At 40.2% G+C, this 27,679-nt stretch overlaps 1 protein-coding gene across 6 annotated transcripts in view; it reads right to left on the bottom strand.

Annotated features, from left to right (window-relative positions):
• ARID1B (AT-rich interaction domain 1B) overlaps positions 1 to 27,679 on the bottom strand; it is a 325,014-nt gene that overhangs the window by 93,842 nt on the left and 203,493 nt on the right. For all 6 annotated transcript variants that reach the window (XM_040058344.2, XM_040058343.2, XM_040058342.2 and 3 more), the window contains one exon: positions 4,846 to 5,089. In XM_040058344.2, coding sequence (XP_039914278.1) covers positions 4,846 to 5,089 — 244 coding nt within the window. The remainder of the gene's footprint in view (positions 1 to 4,845; positions 5,090 to 27,679) is intronic.

Consider the following 27,679-nt stretch of genomic DNA (forward strand, 5'->3'; position numbering starts at 1 on the left):
AAGCTGTCTTCTAGAAGAGGTGCTCCAGCTCTCTTATCACCTTTGTGGCCCTTCCCTGGACCCGCTCCAACTTAGGTTCTGCTTGTGTTGGGGACCCCAGAGCTGGATACAGAACTTCAGGTAGAATCTCACCAGAGCAGATCAGAGGGGTAGAATCTCCTCCCTCATACTGGTGGCCATACCGGTTTTGATGCAAAAGGTTGGCTCTCTGGGCGGCAAATATGCATCACTGGGTCTTGCTGAGTTTCTCCTCCGCCAACACCCCCAAGTCCTTCTCCTCAGGGCTGCTCTCAGTCCATTCTCTGCCCAGTCTGTATCTGTTGGGATTGCCCTGGCCCAGGTGCCAGACCTTGCACTTGGCCTTGCTGAACTTCATGAGCCTGCCCAGGTCCCTACGGATGCCATCCCTTCCCTCTGTGTGTCAACTACTCAGCTTTGTGTCACTGGCAAACCTGCTGGGCGTGCACTCGATCCCGCTGTCCGTGTCACCCACAAAGACATTAAACCGTGTTCATCACTTTCATATAGTAGTCTTCTCTCCCTCAAATAACGTTTAAAAGAGGTCCATGCCATATAACGTACAAATAATGGTGGTTCACAAGGTAAGTACGTAGAAGAGCTCAATCCAAAGGAAAAGATTTTTCCAAATTCTTTTTTAAAACAAGATCTACAGTAAAACTATGTTTTACTGTAGTATCTTCTGAAAACTGGTTCAACTGGAAGGCTTCTCTTTTATAAGGCATGAAAGAAAGCAACCTTCCTATTCAGACTCTTGCAGTTCAATGTCCCTTTGGATTATGTTTTCCTTCTCACAGCATTTTAGTCATATACACATTGACTGAAATGCACACCAAGACAAAATTTCCTGTTACAGTTCCAGCTGGGTATCTCATTTCCCTCTTGCTCCTTTTTTTTACAGTGCTGGCTGTAATGCTGTAATTCTGATGGATTCTGGAATTTAAGCCAGCTAGCTGATCAATACAGGTGTGGAAGACCTCCAGGTTTGCAGAGAGTAGAGTTTAACGCTGAATGGATTACATCCATTGATTCACATAATTATCACAATTAAAATTTGGGGTATTTTTAATCAGGGGAGGATACTGACTGGTTACCATAAATTAAGAAGACTGGCCATAACACTCCTAAGCCAGAGTATCCACAAATAGTTCTCTTTCTGAAATTTGTAACTTCATCTGTATCCAAGCTCCTCAGTGAAAGAAGAAAGCAATTGTAATCAAAACAACAATGTAGTTTATGCTTAACAGAGTGAAAATAAACTTTTTTCTTCAGAAAGTACATGGAATGTCTTAAAAGCACAAGTCAAAATACTGATTTATGCAAATGGAAGTCAAAATACTGATCCATGTAAAAAAAAAATTACATATTTCTAAAGGCAGCATTTGCTACTCTTTATTAGCATAGCATACCCTTCTTTTCTATATAGATAAAAACTGCTGTAGGGTTTTAAAAATAATAGAATCAATTAACTTGTACAAAATCTGCTTTTCCATCATGGGTTAAGGGATTCCTGGCCTATCAGCAATCTTTCACAGAACTCTTAATATTAAAAAATTTTTGCTGCTTACACCGCAAGGGAGAAAGAGCTGACAAAAGCCTTTGGCCAGTGAGATCAAAATTGGAGATGGGGGGAGAAAGGGGAGCTTAGCTTATTTACATTTTTGCTTTGTTAGTAAACTGGAATTGTTAGAACAGGAAAGGGAAAAAAAAAAAAAAAGAAAAAAAAAAAAAAGAAAAAAAAAAAAAAAAGAGAAAAGTGAAATTAACAGCCACTAAATCTTCTGGCAACAGCAGTGCATTTTGATATGTGCTGTGTCAGCTTCCACTAATGGTTTAGGTTGAATCAGGCACAGTTCAAGACCCAAAGCAGTGCAGGGCATCACATCTCATTCTTTGGAAGAATATGTACCCTAATTATAAAGATGGCTGCAAAATAAAGAGATCAGGATTTCTAGCAAAACAGAATAATTATCTACTTAATAGGAAATCATAATGTCATTTTGAAGTAGTTGAAATCACAGAAGAGGAGGATTTCAGCCCTGTAATGAATATACATTTGAACAAGAAGTCTTCTGATTTTGAGAGAAAACTACCTTTCTGAACAAAATCCAGCCAAGTTGCTTTTTCTGCTCTTAGGAGTTAATCTCCCTGGTCTATTCTGGTAATGCGAATGGAAACAAAGGCTGTATATGCATGTGCCACTTACCACACAAAATATCCATCCAGTATTTCAGAGAGCACAGGAAGGAAATGCCCACTGAGCTAGGGACGTGCCAATGTCAGCGCTGCCTGTGCCAGGCTGTTCTGTGAAATTTGTGGCGTGCAGCAGAAAGCAGTGCGGGGTGGCAGGCTTACGGAGGGTGCGGACACAGCTTAAACACGCAGTGGAAGAGAATCAGACATTTGGGAGGTTTAACAGGGGGCTGTTTGTTTGTCTGCCCTTCTGCTGTTAAATTAGTTTTCAATTTTGTTGCAAGGAAGGAGCCATTGGGAAAAGGATGCTTCTCCTCCAGTAAACCCTGGGAAAGCAACACCTTTATTTTAATGGTATTCCCACCAAGAACCCCCTGCAACATTTTGGCTTTCCCTAGCCATAGCTATCAGCAACACAACAGCTGCTCATTTTACAATGACTTGCTGGAGAGAGAATGATTGAAAGAGCCAATCTATGTCACATTGAGAAACTGTGGCACAACATCGCAGGAGGTAATAGGAGAGGAATGAGGTCAGAACAAACAAGGGTAGGGTTAGAACGCAGAAGAAAATAGCAGAGAACAAAATTATTAAAGGCAAGGTGCTGTACTACACAATCTATGTTTAAAAACGTCTACAACATGACTGCTGCAAACAGCCACAGAAATGCAAACAAGCTCTGTGTTACTTTTTCTTAGGGTCTCATGAATGCAGCTGATGATAAAAGCTACCAAAGTCCTTGTAATGAAGCACAGTGGTGTTCACACACTCAGGTGAAAGCACAGTCTAATTCATATGGCTTGAAAGCCCCAGCACCCTGCAGCATCCCTCTATCCCAGGGCTTTAAATAGCAGCCTTGCTCCTGCTTTTTGTAGCTCGAGAAAGAAGCAGCAGCAGCAGCGAATGCTACCGCAGCTGCCCGGTTGCCCTCTGGAGACCGCTGCCTTAGCTCAAGCCTGGGAGTTCACCTTTAGCAAGCGCCACAGAGACCAGAATCTTGTCTATGACAGGGAAACAGTGGAGGGCGGTTTTGATTTAGCACCATTCATAAAAATCCTTCCTGAGAAAGAATTGCTTTTGTGTTACTGCAGCAGACCAGAAAACCACTGTGCAAAATGGTGGCACAGTTTGTATGTAGAGACAATGCTTTTCACGAGGTGAGTTATAAAAACGAGCTTTTGGGGCTCATCTGAAGCAATGAAGTGACTCTGACCCTGACCTCTGAGCCCATATCCCTTCTATTTTTACCCCATGGGGATCAGATGGTTTCATAAAAGTTATTACACTCCCCCTACACACTTATGCTCATCCTTACATATCATGGCTACAATAAAGCTATTTTCAGTGTCACAACATTTTTTCCCTATTCAGCAATCAGGCTGCTAAAATGCCAATCCACTTACTTGCCTCAAACTGACAGTGGCAAAATGTTACCTCTCCGGCCAGGTGGACTATCTAGCTTCACTCAACAACAGAGATGGATTTCTACACCAAATACTGGGAAACTGCCTTGGACATACAAAGCTACCATACAATGCAAGTACTGTGTCCTCACAATTACTTCCCTCTGCTTATCTAGCTTAACCTCTGCAGACAAACAGGCAGGAACATTTTACACAGATACCTTTGTATCAAATACCGAAACACACGCTACCCTCTGAATTTTAACCAGCATTTGGTTTACAGCAACATTCAAATCACCTAACAAAAAGGCACCTCTGCTTTTGTTTTTTTTAACTGAGCTCCATATTTATTATTTTGTGATTTTGTCAGCAACTGATGTTATCCCTAGGGTAATGTCAGCACTCTCCTACTCTTAGGTATTCCCCTAGTATTCAAAATGTCAGAAGATAATAAAAAAACTTGAGCATCAGAAAGAGAATAAAATCACCTGAAATACTAAATACAAACTGCTGCCTGACCCCAGGGAGTAAGTAACATGCCAGATGGGTAGGGATAAGGTAAGGTAAGAACTGAAATTAATGTATGCCATTTTTTTCTTCTGGCTATCTTAACAGATTTCCACAAATTTCTGAATATACATGACAGTGTGTCATACTCTAAACTGCACAAGAGAGCGAGTGGCAGACCTTCCACTGATATTCCAATTGCTACTGGTGGGGCTGAATCCCTAGTAACTTGTTAATCTTTGAAAATATTAAGAAACATCTCATATTCTGTATCCATGTCCAAAATTACATTGCCACAATACTGTGTTGGAAAATCCCTGCCTCATCCTGCAAGACTGTAACCACCATTCAAGCTCAAGAGCCAAACCCAACAAAAATACACAGTTAGAATAAAAAAAAGACTGTAAATAATTGAGAGAAGTATGTGACAAATGACACACAAACCAAATACAAAAACTACAATTAAGTATTTGCATTGGTTAGTGATAAAGATATTTATCAAACACCGATGCGGAGCCAAGTTCAGCATTTTGAGCATTCTGAGGGCTCGGCAGCTGAAGTTTAGAATGAATTTACTCCTGCTCTACATATGCATTTTTTCAGAAAAAGCCCATGAAAATGCAGGATTCTCAGAAAATAAATTAGTTTGGAATACGGGAGTATTTATTTACATATTTAAGAAACCTACCAATTGGTCTAGTTTTGTTTGTTAGAACAAACTCACCTGGAATACTCGCTGGAGAAATGGGACCAGATCTTGACTGGTTGCTTCCAACAGGTGAGCCTACAGGGGAAGGTGATGGGCCCCCAGGGATGCCAGAGAGATGTGGAGAAGCATGAGGGGAAAACGGAGACTGTGCAGGGTTGCTCTGCTCCCCTTGGCTGCTCGTAGAGCCTGATGCGCTAACGGCTGAGCTGAGGGTTGCTTCAGTTCCAGTCGGCAAGTCGTCAATGGATCCAGATAAATCCTGAGGAAAAAGAAAAAATGAACATAAGTGCTTGCATGAATACTCAGGCCACAGGACTCAAGAGCTGGCATGGCAATAGATCTATTTGTTTACTTACTGCAGCAGATAACTGAGAGGTCGTCTTTAACATGTAGCTAAATGATGGCAGAAAACAAGGATGGTATGCACAACTCTCTGCTTAATCTCTAATTCTTTTGAGAAAAAGAATGAGCAAGGGCAACAAATGAATTGGAACCAAATTCATTCAGCATTGAGTTTAACCTTTTCCATCTGGATTAGGCTTTCAAAATTAATCCCACAAATTCTGCATGAGTATACTAAAACTAATGAAAATGATACACAGTTTCACTTTCACACAGTATTTAATTTTGGGGTTTGCCACCATTACCATCACAGCTGATACACTTCACTCTAAACCATTACCACAATGAGAGGAGTGTAAAATATGCAGCACTGTAACACTCCCTTGCAGCTCCTTTGCCTTGCGGCAAGGAGATGAGAAGAAGTCCTGCCCTCAGCAGCAGCACCGGATCTGCTGGCCACCAAGGAACAAGGACTGCTTCTTCTCCACTTCCATCAAATACCAGTGTACAGCTCACAGGTTCTCTTCAATTTCATCTGAACACACTACTGAACAGTTACTCCATTTCAACTCATAACTGCTGCATTTTCAATGAGAAACTTCCCCTGTAGGTCACAGCACATCTGAATTCCAACTACGAACTGCTGGACATATTCCTTTAAGCTGTAACACAGGAGTTATACCGGTCTTTGAACCTCTGGGAGTAATTAGAGGTTTTAAATAATTTTAAGATCAGATATGAAAAACCAAAAATGCAGTGACAAAGCAAGCACATGGTCCCCAACTGTCCGCAAAAATTATGCTTAATTCCTAAGCATCACAGAAAAACCTCATGCAAACCAAAAGGTGCAAATATTGCTGTACTTCTGTAGCTATTGGCAGGTCATGAGAAACATGTTTCTATGTTACTATGTTACTATTTCAATTTGCAAATTAAAGCTTAAAAAAGTGCCATAGAGCTACCTCAAATATAGATCAGGTCATTAAATGACCTCTGAGACTTGAAATAACTGAAATAACAGAGAGCATTAATTTGGCTGATCCTGACTTCATTTGTTTGGCTCACACAAGTGGTTGCACTACAGACAGCAGGACCCCTTGTCCGAATAGCACAAAAAGAACTGGGCACTGCCTGAGCAAAGAGCTCAGAAAGCAAAGCCTTACTGCTGCCTAATCTTCATGACAAAAAATGAAGTTTTTTAGAAGTCACAGAACATGGACGAAACTCACGTGGTGTACTTAGAGCCCTGCCCAACGATGATTACCTCCACTACCAGGGAGGCTCACAGTCAGGTTCCCCTTACAGTAGGACATGGACAGTCTTCCAAGGCACAGGCAGAGGAGGATTAACAGTTTAAGCACTGTTAACCGCTAACACTCACTAGAAGCCACGCAGAATGCTACAAGTTATTCCTCCTTGTGCATAAGGGTAGTGAATACAAACCACCTGACTTAGCTCTCTGCAGGGCATCTTGCGGACCTCATTTCTAATGGGTTCCCACAAATACTTCAAGAACTCACGCCACAGTTAAACTTTGCTTTTTCTGACAACCATGAAATTGTACCAGTATTTCATTAGGTATATGAAAAGCAAAAATTAAGGCTAAAACATCAGTCTACACATGGATGCTGCATTTACTCAAGAGTAGACTTCCAAATCCATACAAATGGAAGTTTAATTATGAAGTGGGCAATAAACAATTTTCATTGTTTCTTTTCTGGAACTATCAACTGTAGAAAATGTAAACAAGAAATAACACTGCTTGGTACTGCATAGTGCAACACTAGTTATTTTTCACAGTAGAATGTATTTGGCAAATAGGTAAGCAATTACTGCTTTTCCATACATAATACGTATTCTTCTAAATGGAATCAAATCGCTGCTGTCGTCATGTGTAACAAATGCTGCAGGAAGTGCTGATAAAACAAATGCTGCTGAAAAGCATATAATAAACCTCTGAAAACTGAATGTAGCAGAATAGAGCCTATTGTAAAGGAATATAAATTCTGTGTAAAAAAACAGATAGACACACAACTGACAGAAGATATAGAAAGCACATAAGTTTACATTTAGAATAACAAAGATTTTAAAAGGGTGTGCGGAGTAAAGCTTTCATTTGTGTTGGCAAACCAATGTACTTGAAAAAACAAATTTGCCAGGGTAAAGGAAAAGCCATGAAGAAATTAGCACTGTCCTTGATGAAATTACCTGCTGTTCACAGGCTATGGCAAAACTTTGGGACGCGACTGAAGTTCACTTTTCCCATCAGGTCACATCAATTTATCCAGCCTTCCACAAGAGTAGAACAACTGATGTGTCTCAGGCATTTTCTCAAGTGCCTGCTTTCCAGGAATTTCTTCACCCACCTGATGAAACTCCTTCATCAGGGTGGAAAAGGAAGAGAAAAGCTTGCATGTGAAGCCATGCCACCCTCGTGCAGTGCAGGCTGATGGAGCAGCCTGGCAGGCAGAGCACACTCACAGGGCCCTGCCCTCCCCATGTGCACTCAGTGTAAGCACTGGGATTTTCTCCCAGGAATGAGGAACTTCACAACCAGCATATCTGCTGAGGATGCAATAACAGCATTCACTCCTCAGACACATGAAGAAAACCATGAAGGAGGTTGATTTCAGGATGGCACAAAAGATTGTTACCTATCTAGAAGTCTGGTCTGTGCCACACAATTTCCTACAGTGTCTTCAACTGGGCTAAAATAAGAAATATCAGCTGTTCTGTACAGGGTGGTTTGGGTTTTTAAATTTGTTTGGGGAGTGGGTGGGTTGTGTGTTTAGATTTTGATTTTTTTTTTCCCTTTTTTTTTAATTAACATACACTTTGAGGCTTTACCTAGTCTTCCAAGGTGGAAAGCCTGAGCATGCAAGTAACTGGGAAACATGCAGCATACAGAGGCTTTAGAAACACCTCTCTTAACTAACTGGGAAATTAAAGAGAAGGAGAAGAAAGACTTTATGTGAAGCACCTGGACAGAAAGAACAAAGTCGACTTTTTGTTCTCCTATTATCAGCATTTTAATGCTTGCTTTTACCTCATTTTAACAGAACAGTAGTGAAGTTGTGCAAATTCCACCCCACAAACATTTATTTATATATAAAAGAGTATACACATGCACATTATATACGTAAATAACACGGATACACTTGCATTTACTTAGCATATCTGCATGTCAAGCTATTAGGAAGCCTGCTAATAGGAGAAATTCACAGAGGTTTAAGCACACAGCCTAGTTAACAAAGAAGCTCTGTAACTAATACTCCTCTAGAGGACAATTTAGTCAGCAGGGCACCAACTCTATTCTTCTTTTATAAGTAGTATCAGATCTATGATGCCTGTAAAGAACAGAGAGACCTTACTTACTGCATCTCATTCAAACCAAGGCACCTTCAAGCTACAGCGCTTCCATTTATCTTGTTGGAAAGTTGGCAGGTTAGGTAATTGCTGGGATTCTTTTAAGGGCCTTAAGTCCCCATACCCTAAGGCATGCCTTAAATTTTGCCTCTTTTCAGAGGTTTTTTTCTGGAAAGCACTCATTTCTTCCAGTAAAATCTATCAAGTTTAGAATTATCAGTAGTCTTGTGCTTCTTACAGATCTGTTTCTTGTAGAGCAATCTTATTATTCCTATCCATGGTATTGTTAGGACTGCATTTTCAAATCTAACATCAAATCTAAGAAAAAATGAAGGACAAAATACTTGCTCCCTCCCATCACAAACCTGTATCACAATTCTGTATTCTCTATGTCAACTTTATGTCCTGTATTACTCAGGACATCCTAACCACCTTTCAAAGTTCATTTCTACATAATACCTTGATTACAAACTGAAATGTCCCCATGCAGGATTTATCTCTTTTAGCAAAGTGTTTTATCTTCAACTATCTTCAGTTCTAGCCTCACCTTCCACCTATGCATGACCTTTTTTCTTGTCCGTCTGATAAGAACAAGAGCTGAAAAGAACAGGATCACATTGTGCTTGGGATTATAATGTTATGCCTTCCTGGTGGCACGATCTTATCAGAGTGACAGGAGAGACACTTGCAACAGCACACCATTTTACTATTGCAATGTGGGCAGCAAGGAGTAGAAGGAAGCAAACTGTTTACCCAGAGCCAAGAAACCCAAAGCTACAAAGAGACCAGAGGAAGAAAACCCCTACAAACACCCATATATAATATAATATAATAACATTAACTTACTCAAGGAACACACCAAGACCCAATAAACAGCAAAAGGGAGACTACAGTAGCTCAGCAATACCACCACAATTTTACACACCAAGTGTGACAGGATTACAGCATTCAGTGAGGAGCAAAAATTTACACGGCAAATACTTTGTACAGTTGCAAGCTTTGCTTAGCAATCTCTCAGCAAACACAAACCAAGACTTTAGGGGAATCCCTTGCTAAATACTTACAGCTGAAAAAGGATGAGCACCTTCTCTGAAATCAGCAGCAGGAGAAAATGTGGGGCACCTTGCTAACGCAGTACCTACGTCACTAAATCATAGCCTAAGTTCTCTAAGAAGTTACTGCAGTTTGGGGCTCTCTTGCGGGGATTATGCAGAGCACAAACAACCTGTGGTTTATTTAAATTTTCCAGCTATTGCCTATCAGTTCCTTTATGCTCAGGGAGTAGAAGAAAGGCAGAGGTATTCTGTAGATATTAAAATTAAAGACACACAAAACCTTTCTGTCTCCAAAAAGCTGAACCCCCCAGACTCTACCCTTCCAACCATTGTGCTGGGATGAATCCCACCGCTACGTGTAGGGAACTGCATCAACTGACTGGCTGCAGGATCAAAGACTACTTATTCCATTCAGACCCTCCTGCATTATTTCCTTAGGATGGTGCTGCTCAAAAGACAGGATCCTGCATAAAATATCCATCTCTTTAACACGAATCACCACTTTAGAAGCAAAATTATATATACAAGCAAACATATTTCACATGTAAGTATGTAAATATATATTCAAACAGACATACACTCTGCTATTGTTTTGGAGCCATGGGGGATTATGAACAATATGCTCTGTAATTGAGATTAACTTTGAACAAATGATTTGGCTGACAAACACACATATGCACACAAAAGGAAAACCCACAATATCTCTGTTTAAATTTCAAGATATTTGTAAGACCTCTTTTCATCACAAAGCAGCCTATAATAGCATGTTTCAAGAAGTCTTCCAAAGGCCCTGCTGGTCACATTGTGGAGGCAGCGAGTGAGCTAACAGCCTCCCAGCACCTACACAACTGGGAAAATGCATGGGCGCAGCAACGATTAAGACCACGTGGAAAATTCTTTTATTTTCAAAGGCTGCTACCCCCAACGTGGGTATCTTCCTTCCCACCAGCTGCATAAGGACTCTCATCTAAGTGCAAAAAATGTACCTAATGCATATCCTTTAAAAATTGTACAACAGGAGACAGCAGGGCTAACGTTACATTTCTGCCAAAATCCCTTTTACACGTCTTACTGACATTAATTCTGTGGGAAAACAACGTTCATTCTCTGAATCTTAAATCAAGGTCTGAAGCAGGAAAAGTAGAGAAGACCACTTCTAGAACAAACACGTCCCTGAGGAAATAGCTTGATTTCTATTGACAGGCACAACTCTACCTCAGAGCATGCCACTGTAAGGAGAGGGCTTGTTTCACTTGCAAGACGAACACAAACTTTGACAATAGCTAGGCACTTATGACACTCATGTTATCTAGAAATCTTACTTAATTCCACTTACTATATGTTTCAGCATTTTTGACCAGATTTTAAACTTTAACCTCTATGTGATAAACTATTCATGCCATATTCTAAAGGAAGGCAATCCTTAGTATATGATAAAAACACCAGCGTCATGCACTAAACTTAGTGACAAAGCACCACTTGCTGGGGAAATACATTCCCTTCATTCTGTGGACCTCACATGCTTCCCAAAATAACTTGGTTGCTGAATTGTATCGCAAGTACTCTCTCTGATCAGTATCAAGTACTTTCTTTGGTAAGTTTTACAGGCAAGTTCCTGAGGATGTAAAAATCTTTTCCCCAATAGGCCTATATTCACTCAAGCAACCACAAAGTGCTATCAAACAATGCAGGGCCAGTGCCCGATGTCTTTTCAATCGATGAGATCCTGGAATTAGAGCAGTCTTCAAGAAATTACCTATAAAAACTTGACTTGGAAAAACAGATTGAAATCACAGATTACTAGTTAATTGCTAAGCAAATGACCATTCATTTAAACAAAGAGTAATTTTTTACTGCAAAGGATCTGTGTTTGTAAGACAACCTTATCGGAAAATAAAAATTGTTGACCTAGGGTACAGGAGTCCAAGAACAGAACATGACTCCTATCTGTCAGAGATGAGAATAAGTTGCTAGGCTGGTTACAATCACATTTCTGTGTCTAAAATGATCCACAATGGGATCTTATTGGCTTGTCCAGACAAGAGCTTTACATCAAAGCCCAACTGAGGGCAGCTAGAAGTTCAAAACTGATGAGGCACCAGATGACGGCCCCGCCAGCCACACTCCTCCCTGCCTCTGCTGAGTGCCACCCACCGCGGATCTGCAGCTCCCTGGCTCCTGAGTCCTACAGCTGCATCAAGTAACCTAACGACACAAAAAAAGTCACCGGTTTATAAACACTAACTCCTGCGTATGAAACCATAAATACTAATGACCCATGTGCCATCAAAGCAAATTGACAAAGTCTAACAAGGACTGTAAAGTGTAGGACACACAGCCTGTCTGACAAGGATACTTTTTAATATTGAAAATAAACAGTACATCTCCAGAACAGAAAAATAATAACACAGCATCTCTCAAGATACGAACTTCCCTGTTTATCTCTGAAACAGAATGCTTAGCACGGAGAATTTCTGGAAATAAAATTTAAAAGTAAAAAAGCCATGAACCCTTAGGAGTCATTTGTTTCTTCAGTACTGTAGCAAAGCTACAACTCTTGTAGCTACAGCATCAGTCATTTACCATCAATAAATCATCAACCTTTAAAACAACCAAATCAATGAAAACCACAAAAATTGGCCTCTATGAAGAAGAAAGAAAAGTTGTGTTCACATAACAGCAATCTAATAAAATTTAGTTTATTCATACTACTTCCCATGCATAGTACCAAACTTAAACACTCCTAAACATGCATTCCCTTCTGTTAAACCGAAAGAGTTTTTCATATAAAGAACAGTGAGGTGAGACATAACATCTCTTGCATCACTTTGGATTACAGCCATTTTCTAGATCATGTAGCCTACAATTGCCTCCACAGGGAGAAGACAGACTAAACTGGCAGGGTAAAAAAGAGGAAGCTGAATTAAGCAAAACATGTGCTGATCCAAAATCCTTCAAGCTCTCTGGAGCTTGTTCTTTTGGGGATCGCTATCCTTCTCCCTCTACGCAGCAAGCTTAGTGACGCCGTCTTGATTTTTAACTGACTGGACACCGCGTGACCAAGCTTCTCAGCAGCTCAGACTACTCTCCTGGCTGTCTTCTGGCCATGCTGAACTCAGCATCAAAAAGCCTTAGGGAAAACACCATGTGGCTGCTAGTCCTCCTCCCATTACCTGCTTGTTCTACTTTCACAGATGATGTAGAAAGAAATCAGACTAAGTAAGGAAGGAGTACCAAATCACAAGACACACAAACATGGATTTGAGCAAAGGCATATGAAAAAGAACTCGACATTATTAATAGAACATATGGGTCGGCAGATCTGAAAGAGACCAAACATTTCAGCAAGAGCAGCAGCAATATGCATTAGAAAATATTGCCTACTCCCTTTATTCCATTTACTCTGGCTATCACACTTTGGAAACTTGCAGCACATGCAGTCAGACACAGACCATCCATCTTTGAGACAATATATTTGAAAACCTGATATTGTGCAGGTGTGGCTCCAGCAGAAAGGAACAAACAAAACTTCAGAATACTATAATGTAATGTGGTAAAATTCACACCACGCCTCACCTGCACTACACCCACGAGACTGCAGTGCAGAGATTCTCAGTAGGTCTGTGCAGGGCACCTCATGTAGGAGAAGCCCTTTGAACATGACCACACAACCTCATGTGGCTGAAGGTACCTTACTGTTTACTACAGACATACCCTGAGTCACAACACATCTATTTTGCAACTATTAATCGACATCTTTCTACATGTGCTTCTCAGACTGTCCCACGTGGCATCCAAGAAGACATTAACTGTGCTTGCAAGTTTGGACCTACAATACTATCTGATTTGGAGACTGCAGCTGAAAGAATAGATAAAGTGGTGGTCCAACAACCAACTGCCCACTGATCACTGAAAGCAGATATTGTCATGCCACAGTAAATTAGGCAAGTTGATAACAAGTGAGCTGTTCTGACAGCCCAAGGCCACCAACGCAGGAGCTCGATAAAGGGCTAAAACAACTGATTGAACCTGTACACCTGTATGCTTAAGGTTTAAAAAACTCTTGATCTACAGCACTTGCCTTTTTTCTTTTTTTTTTTTTTTTTCATATTAACGCCCTTTGTAGAGTTATGGATTGATAAAAAAGTCTGTCCCAGCAGGTTACCGTGGGAATAAGGATCTACAAAACATAGTTTTTCATTAGCTTAGGGCTTGTGCATGCATCATACTGCGTCTCTTTCTTCTCTCTCCCACAACACCCTGTAACCAAATACCACAATTCAATGAGATGGTAAATAAGCCCCAGACACATCTTAAACTTCAAAAACACAGGTGCTCTGTTAACTTTCCATCTCTTATTCTTGAATCAGAAGCAGAAAGGAGGAGAAAAATGTATACATCAAAAAGGCTGATAAATGTTATAAAGACTTCCTTTTAAAGGAACTGAATAAAGTGACTTCCCTCAGAGAACAATATTAATTAAAGAATTAAGTCTTATTTAAAATACTGGATATGCAGTATTATACTGCAGTAACAGGCAGAAATCAGTGTTATAAGGTTTACTTCAGTAAATTCAGCTGAATTTGCCACTTCAGGCTGATTGTCTTATCCTCGTGCAAGAACTTCTCATCCTTGTTCCTTTTTCTCTTCATTTCTACCGAACCCAATGTGACTCAGGAGTGTAGTTTGACCATCAGTAGAGCACAAACACACGGGGCTGTGATCACTCTGCTTCTGCTTTGCTCCTCACCCCCAGCCACACACACAAACTACTTACTTCTTTCTGAGGTCTGTGGACCACAGCAGCAAAACCAACTACTCTGCAAGAGCTATTCACTCAACCCCTCCCACATTTACATTCTCTGGTAACCTGGGAAAAGGTTGGAAAATGAAATCCAAGACAGTAAAAAAGAAAAGTAAAAATCAGAAAATAAACTGTCAGATTGTTTCTCACACATGCCTGCTAGAAGAAGAAGGTTCCCACAGCACCCCAAGTTCAGGAATTCACATTTCTTTGCAGTAATTCAGTGCTTGCTGGCATGCTAAATAATTAAGCAGCCAGGGAATGTGGCATTTTGAGATGATACAGCTTTAACAAACTTGTAGAACTTGAGTCTCAGAAAACTCTATATAAATTTCCAAAGTCTTTTGCAATTCTAGAAAAGTGTCGGCTTCAGATTTCTTTTTGAAATAATGCCTTTACTAGCCAAGTAGGAAACCTGACCTGTAGCACTTCAACTGGGCATTAAGAAAAAATTCTCAAAGACCAGTACCCTTCTCCATCTACTGCTAAGCACCATTTTGGCATGGGAAGAGGTATCTCAAGGCTAAGATAATGCCAGGGTTGTTTTGATTGCTTAGTGAACTAAACTAAACTTTATCCAACAGGTTCATAATTTCAGGTGCACTCCTGAAATCCAGTAAATGAAAAGACACATAAACGTGTCACTTCGGAGTGTTAAACACTATATACTATGCAATCTACCAAAAAAACCCCAACAGATCAACTACTACTGCTCTTTAATTAATATATCATACAAAGGAAAAACATCCATGGGGAATTTCGAGAGTTTTGTGTGCCTGAGAATGCTTCAATGTTGCAGCTTTTTCTTATGATAGAGAGGACAAGGAGTCCTGACATGTTTTAGATAAAGTTTGTAGAGGGCTGTCCTTCCAAAATTCTCCTTGTCTTTAAGGGAGGAGGTTGGTATTGTGACAGAACTGCCAATTCATTGCAAGGCTTATAAAAGTGTGCTGAAAAAAAATCCAAGAAAGCATGGGTAGGATGTCCAGTGTACAGCAATTGTGGTCCTCAAAAAGGTGACTGCCACAGTGGATGATCACTTGGTGGGGCCTTACTGGGCAGGGCACCTCCATCTGCCTTTTTGGATGATGGTGCTTTACCCAGCCCTCCCCCTGAGGTGCCAATTGTCCTTCTCCAACACCTGCCAGGCTACATCCCTGCTGCAGCTCCCTCCAGCAAGCACCACTGCAGTGCTGCAGTGCACTTGGAAACCACTTGTATAAAATATTTGTAAATACAATATAAGGAAACTCCTTTCTCTGTTGATCTGTATTCTTGTTGCACTGAATTCTGAGAATATTCATAAATAGTGTGAAAAAACATGTCAGGTAAAATGACAGTGGTGGAAAAAGAAAGAACTGCAGTTGGAAGCTTCTTTGAAAGAGGGTTTCCCAGGATCTTGTAAGGCAGTGATCCCTTGCTGTCCTCTCTGTCTGCTCCTCTTCCCTCATGAGAAGCCAAAAGAACTGCAGCTCTATTCAATGGCTGCTTCCTGGTCCTCACAAGAGGAAGCAGAGACTTCAGCCCTGCCGGACCTTCAGGTGCAGCCCTACCTAGTGCTGATTCTCCATCCTCCAAGCCTGCCTAAGCTTTGCCACACAGCTTAGGAAGCTGGGCCAAGAAGGCTTCTGGGGAGTGCATCTCATAGAAAGATAGGAAAAGAGCTGCTTGTATCAAGGCATGGTTTGTAAGTGCTACAGCTTGAGAAGAACACAGCTCTAAACCTTATGAAAGTTTTGCTGCATGGCTTCTAAGGTCATTTCTATTTGCAGCACTTTTGCTTGAGTTCCTGTCCCAGTTCACTGTTCAGTCTTCTATGCTGAAGCCTGCAAACAGGGCCAGTGTTTATATACTGCTGTCTTTTTTCAAAAAGACCATTACCTATATCATAACTTCTAAGAAAATCTACTCTATGGAACTATCAACCCACGGCTCATTTCAACCTTTAAGTTATTCAACAGATAGACCACCAAAAAAGAGGGAAAAGCAAATCAGTTAAGTTAGATCTTTGCAAAGTCTCAAAATACTTCTGAAGGATGCTTGTCAGAACAAACAAATGTACCAAAGGAAGAAACAGCCTCATGAATTAAGTAAAAAAATAAATAAAGGGAAAACATATGAAAATTTCAACAATCGTGCCAATCTGTTGCGAGTTGTACCCGTGCCAGTGGGCGGCCTCGGGGCACCGTAGGATTCCTCAGTGCAGTGCCAAGCTCCAGCAATATTGTTATGGTTAGAGAGGAATTTCTCACAAGAGCTAACAAAGGCAGAAGGTCATAAATAAACACAGCAGGATCGCCTTGTCAGTTCTCATTATTAGCGCTGCAGGCACTTGCTTTTCTATGGGCTGCTCACAGGTTCATTTAAGTGTAAGAGCTCCTCCTCAGAATTTCACATGCTCATAAATAAAGACAACATTTCATTAGAAAGAAAGGCACACCTAAGTTATTTCTTATTATGTTTTTTTTTCACGCACACAGGGGCGCATGTGCTTGAGGCAGCTGCGCTGTCTGCAGCCGCTCTACCCGTACACATCCCGCACTGGTAAAACCGTACATTCGGCTAAGCCAGAGCTGCAACACCCTCCTATGCTGGCCACCGTGATGCCGTGCAGGCCTCCCCCAGACCATGGCCATAATGAATGAGGAGAGCCTTACTACTGTAATAATGGTCACCAGAATTACATCTGGGCAGGAAATGAGGCTGAGCTCCTAAACTGATCCTGACGTGCATTATACAACTAGGAAAGCACAGCTGTGTGATCATTATTGCAATTATAAAGTGACATTTAGTGTTAATTTTCTTTTCTTACTGAATTTTGAAACAGAAAGGAGGCAGAACCAGTGACTCTGGGGGTACAAATGCGCAAAAAAAGGAAATTAAAGTTTTTTTAAGAGTGCAAATGTTGATTGGTTATCATCTGTCAGAGGTTAACAAACAGCTGAGTGAAAACACCTCGTATCTCCCATACACACACCCACCCTTACTGATATTCACACCTATGTAGATGAGTGAAAAGCAAGCTCTGTAGAAAACTAGACACATTTGAAATAAATTAATACTATCCCATAGTGCATACTGATTTCAAGTTGCAGATATAGTGCTTTTCAAAGTATTAGGGGAAATCAAGAGATCAGCAACGCTGCCTCTAGAGTTTTTATTTTCTACTTATTCCCTTGGAATAAAGAAAAAAGGTAAAGATGTTAATAAAGCTCAAAGGTTCACAACCTTGGAAACACTGACAGTAAATAAAATCTAAATAAAATAACAGGTCTTATGTTATTCAGGGGATGCCTAGCAATGGGAAAAACACTTCTTGGTTACCATTCCTTCCAACACAAGATAGGTGGTAGAGAACGTAATTGCTCACCTGCCAACTCCACCCCCCAAAATGCAGCTCCCTCCTGTGAACTGTACTGAACACCAATGTACCACTACATTAAATGGCCACACCTATCTTTCTAGTCGGCTAAAATCTTACCAACGTTATTGTTACTATAAACTCAGGTCCTCACCTTTTAAAGCACACTATATGACCGACAAGCAAAAACCCTGGTGCCTTGCATGCTTTCTGTGAGAAGCTTGGGAAAACAATTTTCCTTCCAGTTTGCTTCCTATCCCATCACCTGCTGTCAGAAGAAGTCGGGTTGTTAGTTCTGATGCACTACAGCAGAAAAGCCATGTTCAAAGAACTGTTTCCCTGAGCTGTGCAGCCCTTCATTACACACCATTCATCATTATCAACACCAGGAACTGCTGGAACAGCCCTGGCGAATGAAAAATCTCCCTGTTTAACTTTTAGAGGCTGCCAACCCCCCTCCCTTTAGCCTCAGTGTTGAGGCAGGGTTTGTACCTCGGGCAGGGGGCTGCCAGCCATGCTGTGTGTGCTCTCTGCCCACAGCCCACCCTGACAGGAGGGCAGCAGCCCCTCTCTCCTGCCAGCAGGAATGCACGGAGCCGCTCTGCGAACGGCTGGCCCTAAAGTGGCTTCTGCCAGACAGTACCGAAGGTGCCAGGGAAGCGGCTTTCTGCACACCAGCAAGGGTGTGCTTCTCGGCTCCACACTCCTGCAGAGGAAGGAGCTGCTGGAAGTGGAAGTAGGCAAGGTGCTGCCAGGGCATGGGGCAGGCTGCAGTCCCTTCTGCAAGCACAGAAATGGAGATGCTGCTCTATTTCTAGCCTCTTCCCTTTGCTCACTTTTTTCTTATTAATATTTTAAAAACATTTACGTAGCAGACACGTTACAATTAATTTATCTTCCCTGGTCAAAACACATTTACTTCTGTAGAAACACTCCTCTGCCACCCATTTAAAAAGAAGAGCTGGGTTTCAGCCCACACACTCAAACACAAATTTGTATTAATTCTCGTGCCTCATTAATTATTTCAGAAAATGAAAACTCCTTACATAAGTTAAAAAGTGACCTAAACCTACTAAATGCTCTGTGCAATGAATGGCAGTGGACAGAGCCAAGGAGAAAGATGTCTTTCAGGGGTCTCTACAGTTCTTTCAAGTCACAGTGAGAAGAATTTCAGGTTTCACACACTCTTTTTTTTTTTTTTTTTTTTTTTTTAGTACCAGCTATTTTGTTCTTCAGCAATTTTGGTCATATTTTAGTTGTATGATATCCATAGATTTTTGGGACTTTTGATACCTTAAACTTATTTTACACTGTTACACACTTGGATTTTTCTACAGAAAACATTATAGAAATATTTCAAGGAAATCAAATTTCTAAATTAAATCATTAAATACTCTGTCATGTCCAGCAGTATAATTCACTGCCACGGATGCACTACTGTGGAGTTTTTCCTCTAGGAGTGCAAAATATTTTGTACAGTCTGCAAAGGCCATTTTACTTTTGTTAAGAGTATAAAATAAATATGCGAAGAACATTTGAGAAAGGGGAAACATAGCAGGAGTTATACTCTTCAAAAGAATTATTGGAGGTATTTTATTGTTACAAAATATAATTTGTTATTTTTCAATCAAAGACAAGTGCAAGAAAACACAAAAAGGTTGAACCATCTACTCTAAAAATGATGAATGCTGAAAGATCACAAACAGCACATTAATGTCAGAGTGTTGGCTCTCATTGACTCCTCAGGATTTTAATTTTGCTTCTTAAAGGGAGAAAAGAGAACAGGAACAGAGAAGGCATCATTAGACTTAAGTCCATCCTGCATTGCCTTAATTTTTTAAGCTGAAACCCCCAAACTGTGTCCATGATCTGTATCGGTTTGTACCTGACCACTTCAGCTGTCCCTGACACTTGACCTGCTTCCGAAAAGCAAGAAGTCCAATTTAAGTCGACGGTCCTACAGGGGAGGTAATGGTTTGACCCTTGGTCCCTCCACTGCAACCATTCCAATTCTCTAATGATTTCCCTGCAGGGTTCATTTACCAGTTCTGGGTCAAAGACCAGCACATCACGAAGGCAAGGGGCAGCAGAAGCACTGCATGATGGATTTGAAAATAAGTGCATCGTAAAGGAAACCTCCATCAATTAGGGATGGCCTTTGAATTCAAAACAAAAGGAAGCAAAGTGCAAATCATAATGTCTACTCTGCTCACTTTAGCAGCACACGATTTAGCAGATACACATGGTAAGAGATGCATTCTAGCCTAGGTGCAAAACCAGCAATCATCCTAGGGCAAACAGTCCCCCGGTTCACCCTCAGAGGAGATGGCCTTTTGCTCACTCTGAGCAACTGCCAAGTTGAAGGGATTCACTATTCCATTCCATGCCAGCTTTTGGCACACCTTAACACTTTGGTATGTGCACCATTGACTTTAATTAGAAACATTAAGACCTGCTCTAACTATGAAGCAAAGTATTATTCAAGTCTACTTCCACTTTCTGGAATCTGTGGTTTAATTTACTTTTACAGGGAACTGCAAAGCTACCAGTTATGAGTACATCTTTTCCATCCACTCATTGCCATGTATTTATTAAAACATACTGCAAATTTCCTTTTTCTTCCAGTGCTCTTCAATACTGAAATGCACTACGTACTTTTTTGGAAAGGAAGGTATGAGGTATATTTAGAAGTACAGAAGGAGATGCAAGAGATGCAATAAGGGCATAAAAATACGAACAATAAAGAAAACAAAAGATATCTCTTCCTTGTTCCTACTGAAAGATTGAGAGGAAAATAAAAGAAATACTGCCAGCAAACATGCAAATTAAAAAAAGTTATAAGAAGGCTAAAAATAACTTTTACGGAGGCCTCTGCTTTCCTGAGTGAAGTGACCAGGCAAAGACACGTCAACAAGTCTGCTTACGCTACAAGCCATGGCCACGACTAGTGGTCACTGAGCTCTCATCTAGTGAATTCTGCCTAGTCTGCTTATTCCCAACAATTAGGGAGCTATATACTTACATGCAACTCTTTTAATGTTACAGTTATAAGATCACCAAAATTAAAACATTAAAGAAATCCTAAAAGTTGTGGGTTTGTTTTTTTGGTGTTTTGTTGTGTGTTTTTTGGTTTTAGTTATGTTTTGTTTTTTAACACTTTTAGTAGAGGCTAGGCTTATCTATAAGCTATATCTAGGCTTCCCTATTTATTTTGAAGGACAGGAGAAACTGCTTATCTGATATTCAAAATATGTTCGTTATCATGCTTCTTGCCAGGGCTTTTCAAATCTAATAGTGATTGAGACCTCGTAAAAATACTTTAATTTTCCAAGAGTTGAAGAAGCCTGGAAAGAAAGGACTTCATAGTGTTTCAGCATACATCTGAAAACTACAAATTGTCTTTTAAACTTTTTCTTGCCTGTGTGCACGAGTATCACATACTCTCTCCAATATTCTGCCCAACACTAATATGTGTGTATTATCTTCCAGCACAAGAAGCAGAGAAACCTATACTCTTGCTAAAACAAAGAGAAAGAAAAGCGTGACTTTCTCCAACAATACTTGTCTGAAAAAAGAACATGACTGCTAAGACTGAGAATAGTCAAATTTGAACAGGAAGCAGAGAGATAAAATAATAAGGAAAACACAAAAAAGCTCCATCACCTTTTCTTCATAAGCGCAAAACTTAGAAGCTGCGTAAAATCCTCTGTACTGACCTTGAATCTCCTGAATTACCTCCCAAAGCCTTTAGTATCCTCACTTTTATTTTGGCAAAAGCGAGGGATGGGCAACATCCACTGGGATCTGAGTGAACAGGGCTTGTCTATGCAACCAGGCTAGCTGAGAATAAGTTCTTGCTGCCAACCACACCATATGTGACGGGAAAACTTTTGTTAATAAAAACCATATTGATGTACTTGTTAACGACTTGAACAGCCCAGTAATTGAATTTAAACCAGTTAACTATTCACCAGGGCTTCATCAGCCCACCTCCTTCATCTCCCCTGGCCCTGTGTTATTTCAAAGCAACTGGAAGAATTTAACACCACCAGCACCCTTTCCACCACAACCCTTTCACTATTATGTGCACTCGGGAAGCCTTGCATTTGAGCAGCTCATTTGAAGAGCTCTTAACTGCATTTCTGAAAGAACAAAGCAGTTTTATAACTCTCTCTATACAAACAGAAGGCACTGATCTGAGGGGCTCTCTTATTCTCAGTCCATCAATAAGTGACACCGATATGTTACAACTGGCCACGACCATGGAGACAAAGTGTGTCTGTCGCTGACCTCAAAGGGATCAATCACATCAGTGTTTCTATAAGGTTTGGATTTTTTTATTAAAGGGATCAAGGAAAGAAACAAAGTTCCCCAAAGTGCATAAAATGTTTTAATGCATAAGTTTTTCAATTTCCTCATCAGCAACATGATTTGAAAGCTGCATTACTAAAAGGTTGCAATTACAGAAAGATGGTTTTCAGTAATTTTTTTTAAGTAGTAATTCTTTAATTTCTTTCCCTCATTTTTCATCAATTAAGTTTAATTTTTCCTGTGAGCCAACACAAGGGAGCTGACAATAAAAGGCTGATGCAGCACACCTTTCCAGAGGCCCTTAAGCCAAGTGATTTCAGCTCATAATCAGGATATGCTTGTATTCACAACTACCCTCACTATGGCTCCACCTCTGCTCAAAAGTGTGGTTTTGCAAGATTTCTGGCAACATTTTGCTTTTGTAGTTGTATGCAAAGAATGGCTCACTACAAACATTATTAGAAATAAACTTATTTGTTTATTTTTGCTTTAATTAAATTACTCTGAGCAGCTCATTTATCTCACACAGACCACAATTTACTATTGCCACTTATTTAAACAAATTCTGTGTGTGATGAACTCCTTATTGGTGAGCACCTATGAAAAACGAAGACACTTCTCTCAGAGCAGTCCTCCTCCCTCCCTAAATTCAGGCAGGAATAGAAAAGCCAATAGTTGTTTTTAACTGTTCACCAGGTGTCAGACCGTACAGTAATCATACACATCGCAACAGATTTGCACAACATTTGGGCAGCATCTCAATGGATTGATGGCTTGTCCGCAGAGATGTGAACTTATCAAGGTTCTGCTTAGTGTAGATAGCCAGACAAGCAGTTGGCAGCGAGGTTTCTTCTGTACTAATTACATTCTTTTCCAAAAGTTCACCCTGCCTGGGTGTCCAGGTAATTGCAATTAAGGCAAGAATCTGGTAATTAGAAATTCAAGTGCCCTGCCAAGAACAATACACTTCCTCTTAACGTGCTGCCCAAAGAACTAATTCACTTGGAAATGACAGAAGCTGATGTGAAGTGGCAGAGTAGATGTTGATTAAGCAACAACCACGGAAGTACATTCCCTTCCCCTTACAATAATTTAGACTCTTAGAAAGTGTTTCATTACCTTTGAAACATTTAAAATAAATTTTTTAAAAAATCAAAATTCCAGGCTTCTGAACAGCATAATTTTCTGCTTCTGTGTCTGCTTAGAATTGCTGGAATGTCTTTCTTGAAGCTGAAAACACAACGCTGGTCACACTCCCCTTCAATCTCCCACCAAAAGCTAACTTTGTACCATGACTCAGCAATTACTGCTCACAGGCACTACTGAGTAAGTTTCAAATCACATAGTAATTTCTGAAATAAGTTTAACGCAGAACAACAAATACATTTTTAAAGAAGTATAAAGCAAAGCCACTCACAATTTAGTGCTCTCACAGGATAGAAAGATACTACACTGTCCTCTAAATTCCAAGTTTTTACATGGTATTGTTAGTTGGAAACTAATGGGTGTTTTTCACTCTCCCTAAACATTTCTTTCTAACTCACAGCTCTTCTTGTCAATTCAGAATAACATCTCTATCTTGAATCTTGGGCCTAGCCTCTCATAGTTAATACTAGGTTTTTTTCTTTCATGAAACACAAAAAGCCTTTTTCCACTAGGGATAAGAAAATTCTTACTGTATGTATATTGTGTATGTGTGTGTGTGCCTATTTACACAGTTACATGAACACAGAGGTTTCTGTCTAAATCAAAGCCCTGGAATCATGTGCCTGGCTTTAGACTTAGCTGTGATTATTCATTTTTATATAGCTGAGCAATTTGAAATTCAAAGATGGAAGGCTCTGGGATGATGTTCTTAAAATTATTTTAAAAAATGGGGTGGGGGAGAAATTCCCTTCCTCTTTCTGAATAAAAATGTATACCAGGGCCACATTCATGCTAGATGAGTCAAGGAAAATGCTCTCCCCAAGTACTGCACTCTGTGGTTCCCAAATAGCTTCTTTTGGATGACATCACTACCTCTTCTAGTGTGCTACTCAGGCACTATCAAAGGAGCTTCTGTTGCCTTGTCTCGTGTTTCACCCACTGGAGGCTTCAATAAAATCCCATCACTGGGATTGATCTGGGGATCAAAAACCACCACAAGCATCACTCACAGCATCCAGGGCGCACTTCACAAACGGAGCCTAGAGTAGCACGCAAAATGTGTGTAGAGCCCTGATGGAAAACCATGAAAAGGAAAGGACGCTTTGAAATTTTCAAGTTTTGTTGTTGGTTTGCTTTCATAAAACACTGTAAGAGCAGTACTGCTCCCCTCCCGCCCCCAATGTTTTTAAGCCTAAAAAATTACTCCGCTCTCTTCTGACCTCTGTTTCCTACTGCCTTAGTGGGTTTCCAAGACTTCTTAGATCATAGCCAGACATAACTACTAAAGGAACAAGCTGAGATCATCAAAACCTCATGACTGAAACGCTGAAAACAAAATAAAATGTACAGTTTTCACCACCCACCCCAGAAGTACATCAAGTGCACAGCAAGAAAAGCCTTCAGTAAGAAATTACCTCTCACGCACTGCAGCAAAGCCTCAGGAGCTAATAATACAAGAAATAAAACTGCTGTTTTGATTGATAGATCTGTTAAAGTTTCTTATCGCTTATTTCCAACAACGTCACTCAAATATGTTTCATCTTTTATCAGTAACAAAATAAAGTTTTTTGCCTGAGAATCTAAATTGTAGATACTTATGTACAGAGAAGTAGCACTAAGCCAAGTGACAACTGGGGACTAATGTTTTGCAATTGACCTAACAACGTATAAAAGAAAAAATAATAAAGATTAACTCTCACCATCTAACACTCTGTTCCTTCCTATAATTCATTTCAGCTGATCATAAGGCAGTTGTTTAGTTCAGGTATACTGAGTTATAACTTAATCTTCCCCTTTACATCACGATTAAATACAGAAATTACCTGTATGGATTCTTTGTTCATGTAACAGATAAATTTTACGTATGTTACACAAGTATTTACATGTATTTACATGTTTATGCAAATACACACATTTGTATATACACAATACATATGTAATCTTTGATTGGTAAAGCTGGGTACTGAAAAATGGCTCTCACTCAGCAAGGCTTTTCTGTTGTATCATAAGTGAATTTTATCTTCTTGGGCAAGTTAAAATCTACTGTTCAAGGAGTATGAAAATCCTCTAACATGCACGCTGATTTCATAGTTCCAACATGCTGGAAGTCATCAGATGCTTTGTACATGGCATAACAGTGAAAGTAGTGCTTTACAGGGAATTTGGACTAGAAAAGTCTGAAAGAAGTTAGGAGCTTTTTCCTCTTTGTATATATCCACACTTTCACAGAAGCAGATGAACAGCTGACTGTGTCCGTGCAGTTGGATAAGATCATTTCCCAAGGTGCTGATGCTGTCTGTACACAAGCAGGGCTGGGCCCCATTCTCTTCTTAATTGCAGGGGTTACAACCCAGAGAATGAGGGAAAAGTCTAAGAGGCCACAAACCACAAAAAAGGCAGAAGAATTTACACCAAAAGAAAGGGTTTTTTCATATCAGAAGTTACCAGATCCCAGGATGATGCATGTATGGGACCATCCTGCTGCTTCTGAACATCCGCTCCCACCTGGGACCCACGACGGGCAGCAGCTCCCTGGCTCCTTTCTACAGCCTCTTCTCATCTGTGTGCTGCTGGACTAGGATGACAACTTGCACTACACTACACCACACTACAACAATGTTATCTCCACTGGCTCTGCATGAATGTTGGAGACTTCAACAGTGTGCCAAGCGCTGCTCATGCTCCCCCAAAGCTGACTGCTGTGAGGGGTATCTCCATCTCAACAAGCAGAACTGCCTGAGTTTCTCTCTGGACCACAAAATCCATCTTTTAAGCTGAACATTATAGCACAAACTAAGTAATGTAGAATAAACTTTCTCTTGTAATATCCTTAAAAATGGTTAATAAGGGATTTTTAAAAGTTAAGATTTTTATATATAACACTCCATAAAACAATAACAGAGTATTTTACCGCTTCCTTTTTCAAAGATGCACAGCTTTTCTGAGAGCTGCATCCATTCAAGTAATGGAAGGAAGCCAAGGTGCGACCAGAGGCACTTATATTTTGAAATCCAAATGGTCACTTTAGAAAAATTATACTAACCAGCACACAGCTATATAAGTTGCTTCATAAAAGCAGCAAACTGCCTTATAAACTGCTTTTTTTAAACTAACTTAAGGAAAAAAAAAAAAAAAAGTTGACAGTGGACTATACAGCTGTAAAGTAAGTTGCCCTCAACCAAGCTGTAAAGTAAGTCCTCAGCCAAGATGATGAAAATCAGCCATAAAGAAATTTTGGTGAATGGCAGAAAGACCAAGGTGATGAATATATTTGGCGGAGTGATCAGGCCTTGCAAACTCTACTTCAGCAGCAGAGTAGCTACATGTACGTGTATTACACTGCATCCACCTCAAGCTGGCATGCAGCTCTGCAGGCATAGTGTTCTAGACAAATTCATTATCATTCAATAATAATGAATCAAGAGCCAGTATTTTTTGGAAAAAACAAATTTACTGCAATGGACAAACAGCAGACTGCCAAGCAGCAGACTGCCAGCAGTTAGACAGGTTTGGGGACAAGTCAACGACACCACAGATAACTTCCTCCATTTTATAAAGGTTCAGCTGTAACACAGACAGATACTTCATTTTCCTCACTTCGAATTGGAAGTCCTTTCCAAAAGCCTATCCGATGTCTTTGTGCAACAGATTCGAAATATTTTTCTGAACCACTGGCAAAGGCTCGTGTAAATGCAAAGAATGACACAATAGGAAAATTACTGGACACTTTCACTGTTTCTCATTAGCATTTTTTTTAAAGAAGACACCGTTTCTAATGACCTTCCCACCCAAAGGGTAAGAGCTTTGTCACTTGTGAGTTATTTGTATACTCTTGCTAATTGTATCGTTACACTCCTCCAACCGTTATGAATATTCATTTTCTCGCACTTCTCTCTCTGTGCACTTATTAACTGTATAACACAAATACTCAAGAGATTTTGTGTGTGTGTGTATATATATGTGTGTGCGTGATATTATTTATGTAAATCTATAGCTGACCTGTGCACACAAAACATTATTCACCAGTGGTACCACAGCCCATAGAAGGAAGGTTTTAAAGGTTTGAACTGCAACAGAAATTGCAAAGGTTCCAAGGAACCAAATCTCACCTCAAACAAAACCAGCTCATTTTATAACAATTTTGTTGGCAAGGATTTGAACTCACCAAGCATTTCTTATCATCATTATTGTTACTATTATTTACTGAACACTAAATCATGTTTTGTCTTATATATTTAAATTAAGAAAGTAAGATGCCTAAAAGACCGCATCTTGTCGTGTTTGCTTCTATCTGCTGCTACAGTTTTAAAGCACATTTCCCTTCATTTCACTTTTCCACAAGCCATAAAAAAACTCATTTCTAATTCATCCGTTCGTTCAGCTTAACCTCTCTTCTCAGCAATTAAAGTACTCTGCGCATCCCTCATCTATCACACAGCCAGCTAAATAATGCATTGCGTCCTC

This window comes from Hirundo rustica, chromosome 3 (genome assembly GCF_015227805.2).
Source record: "Hirundo rustica isolate bHirRus1 chromosome 3, bHirRus1.pri.v3, whole genome shotgun sequence".
NCBI lineage: Eukaryota > Metazoa > Chordata > Aves > Passeriformes > Hirundinidae > Hirundo > Hirundo rustica.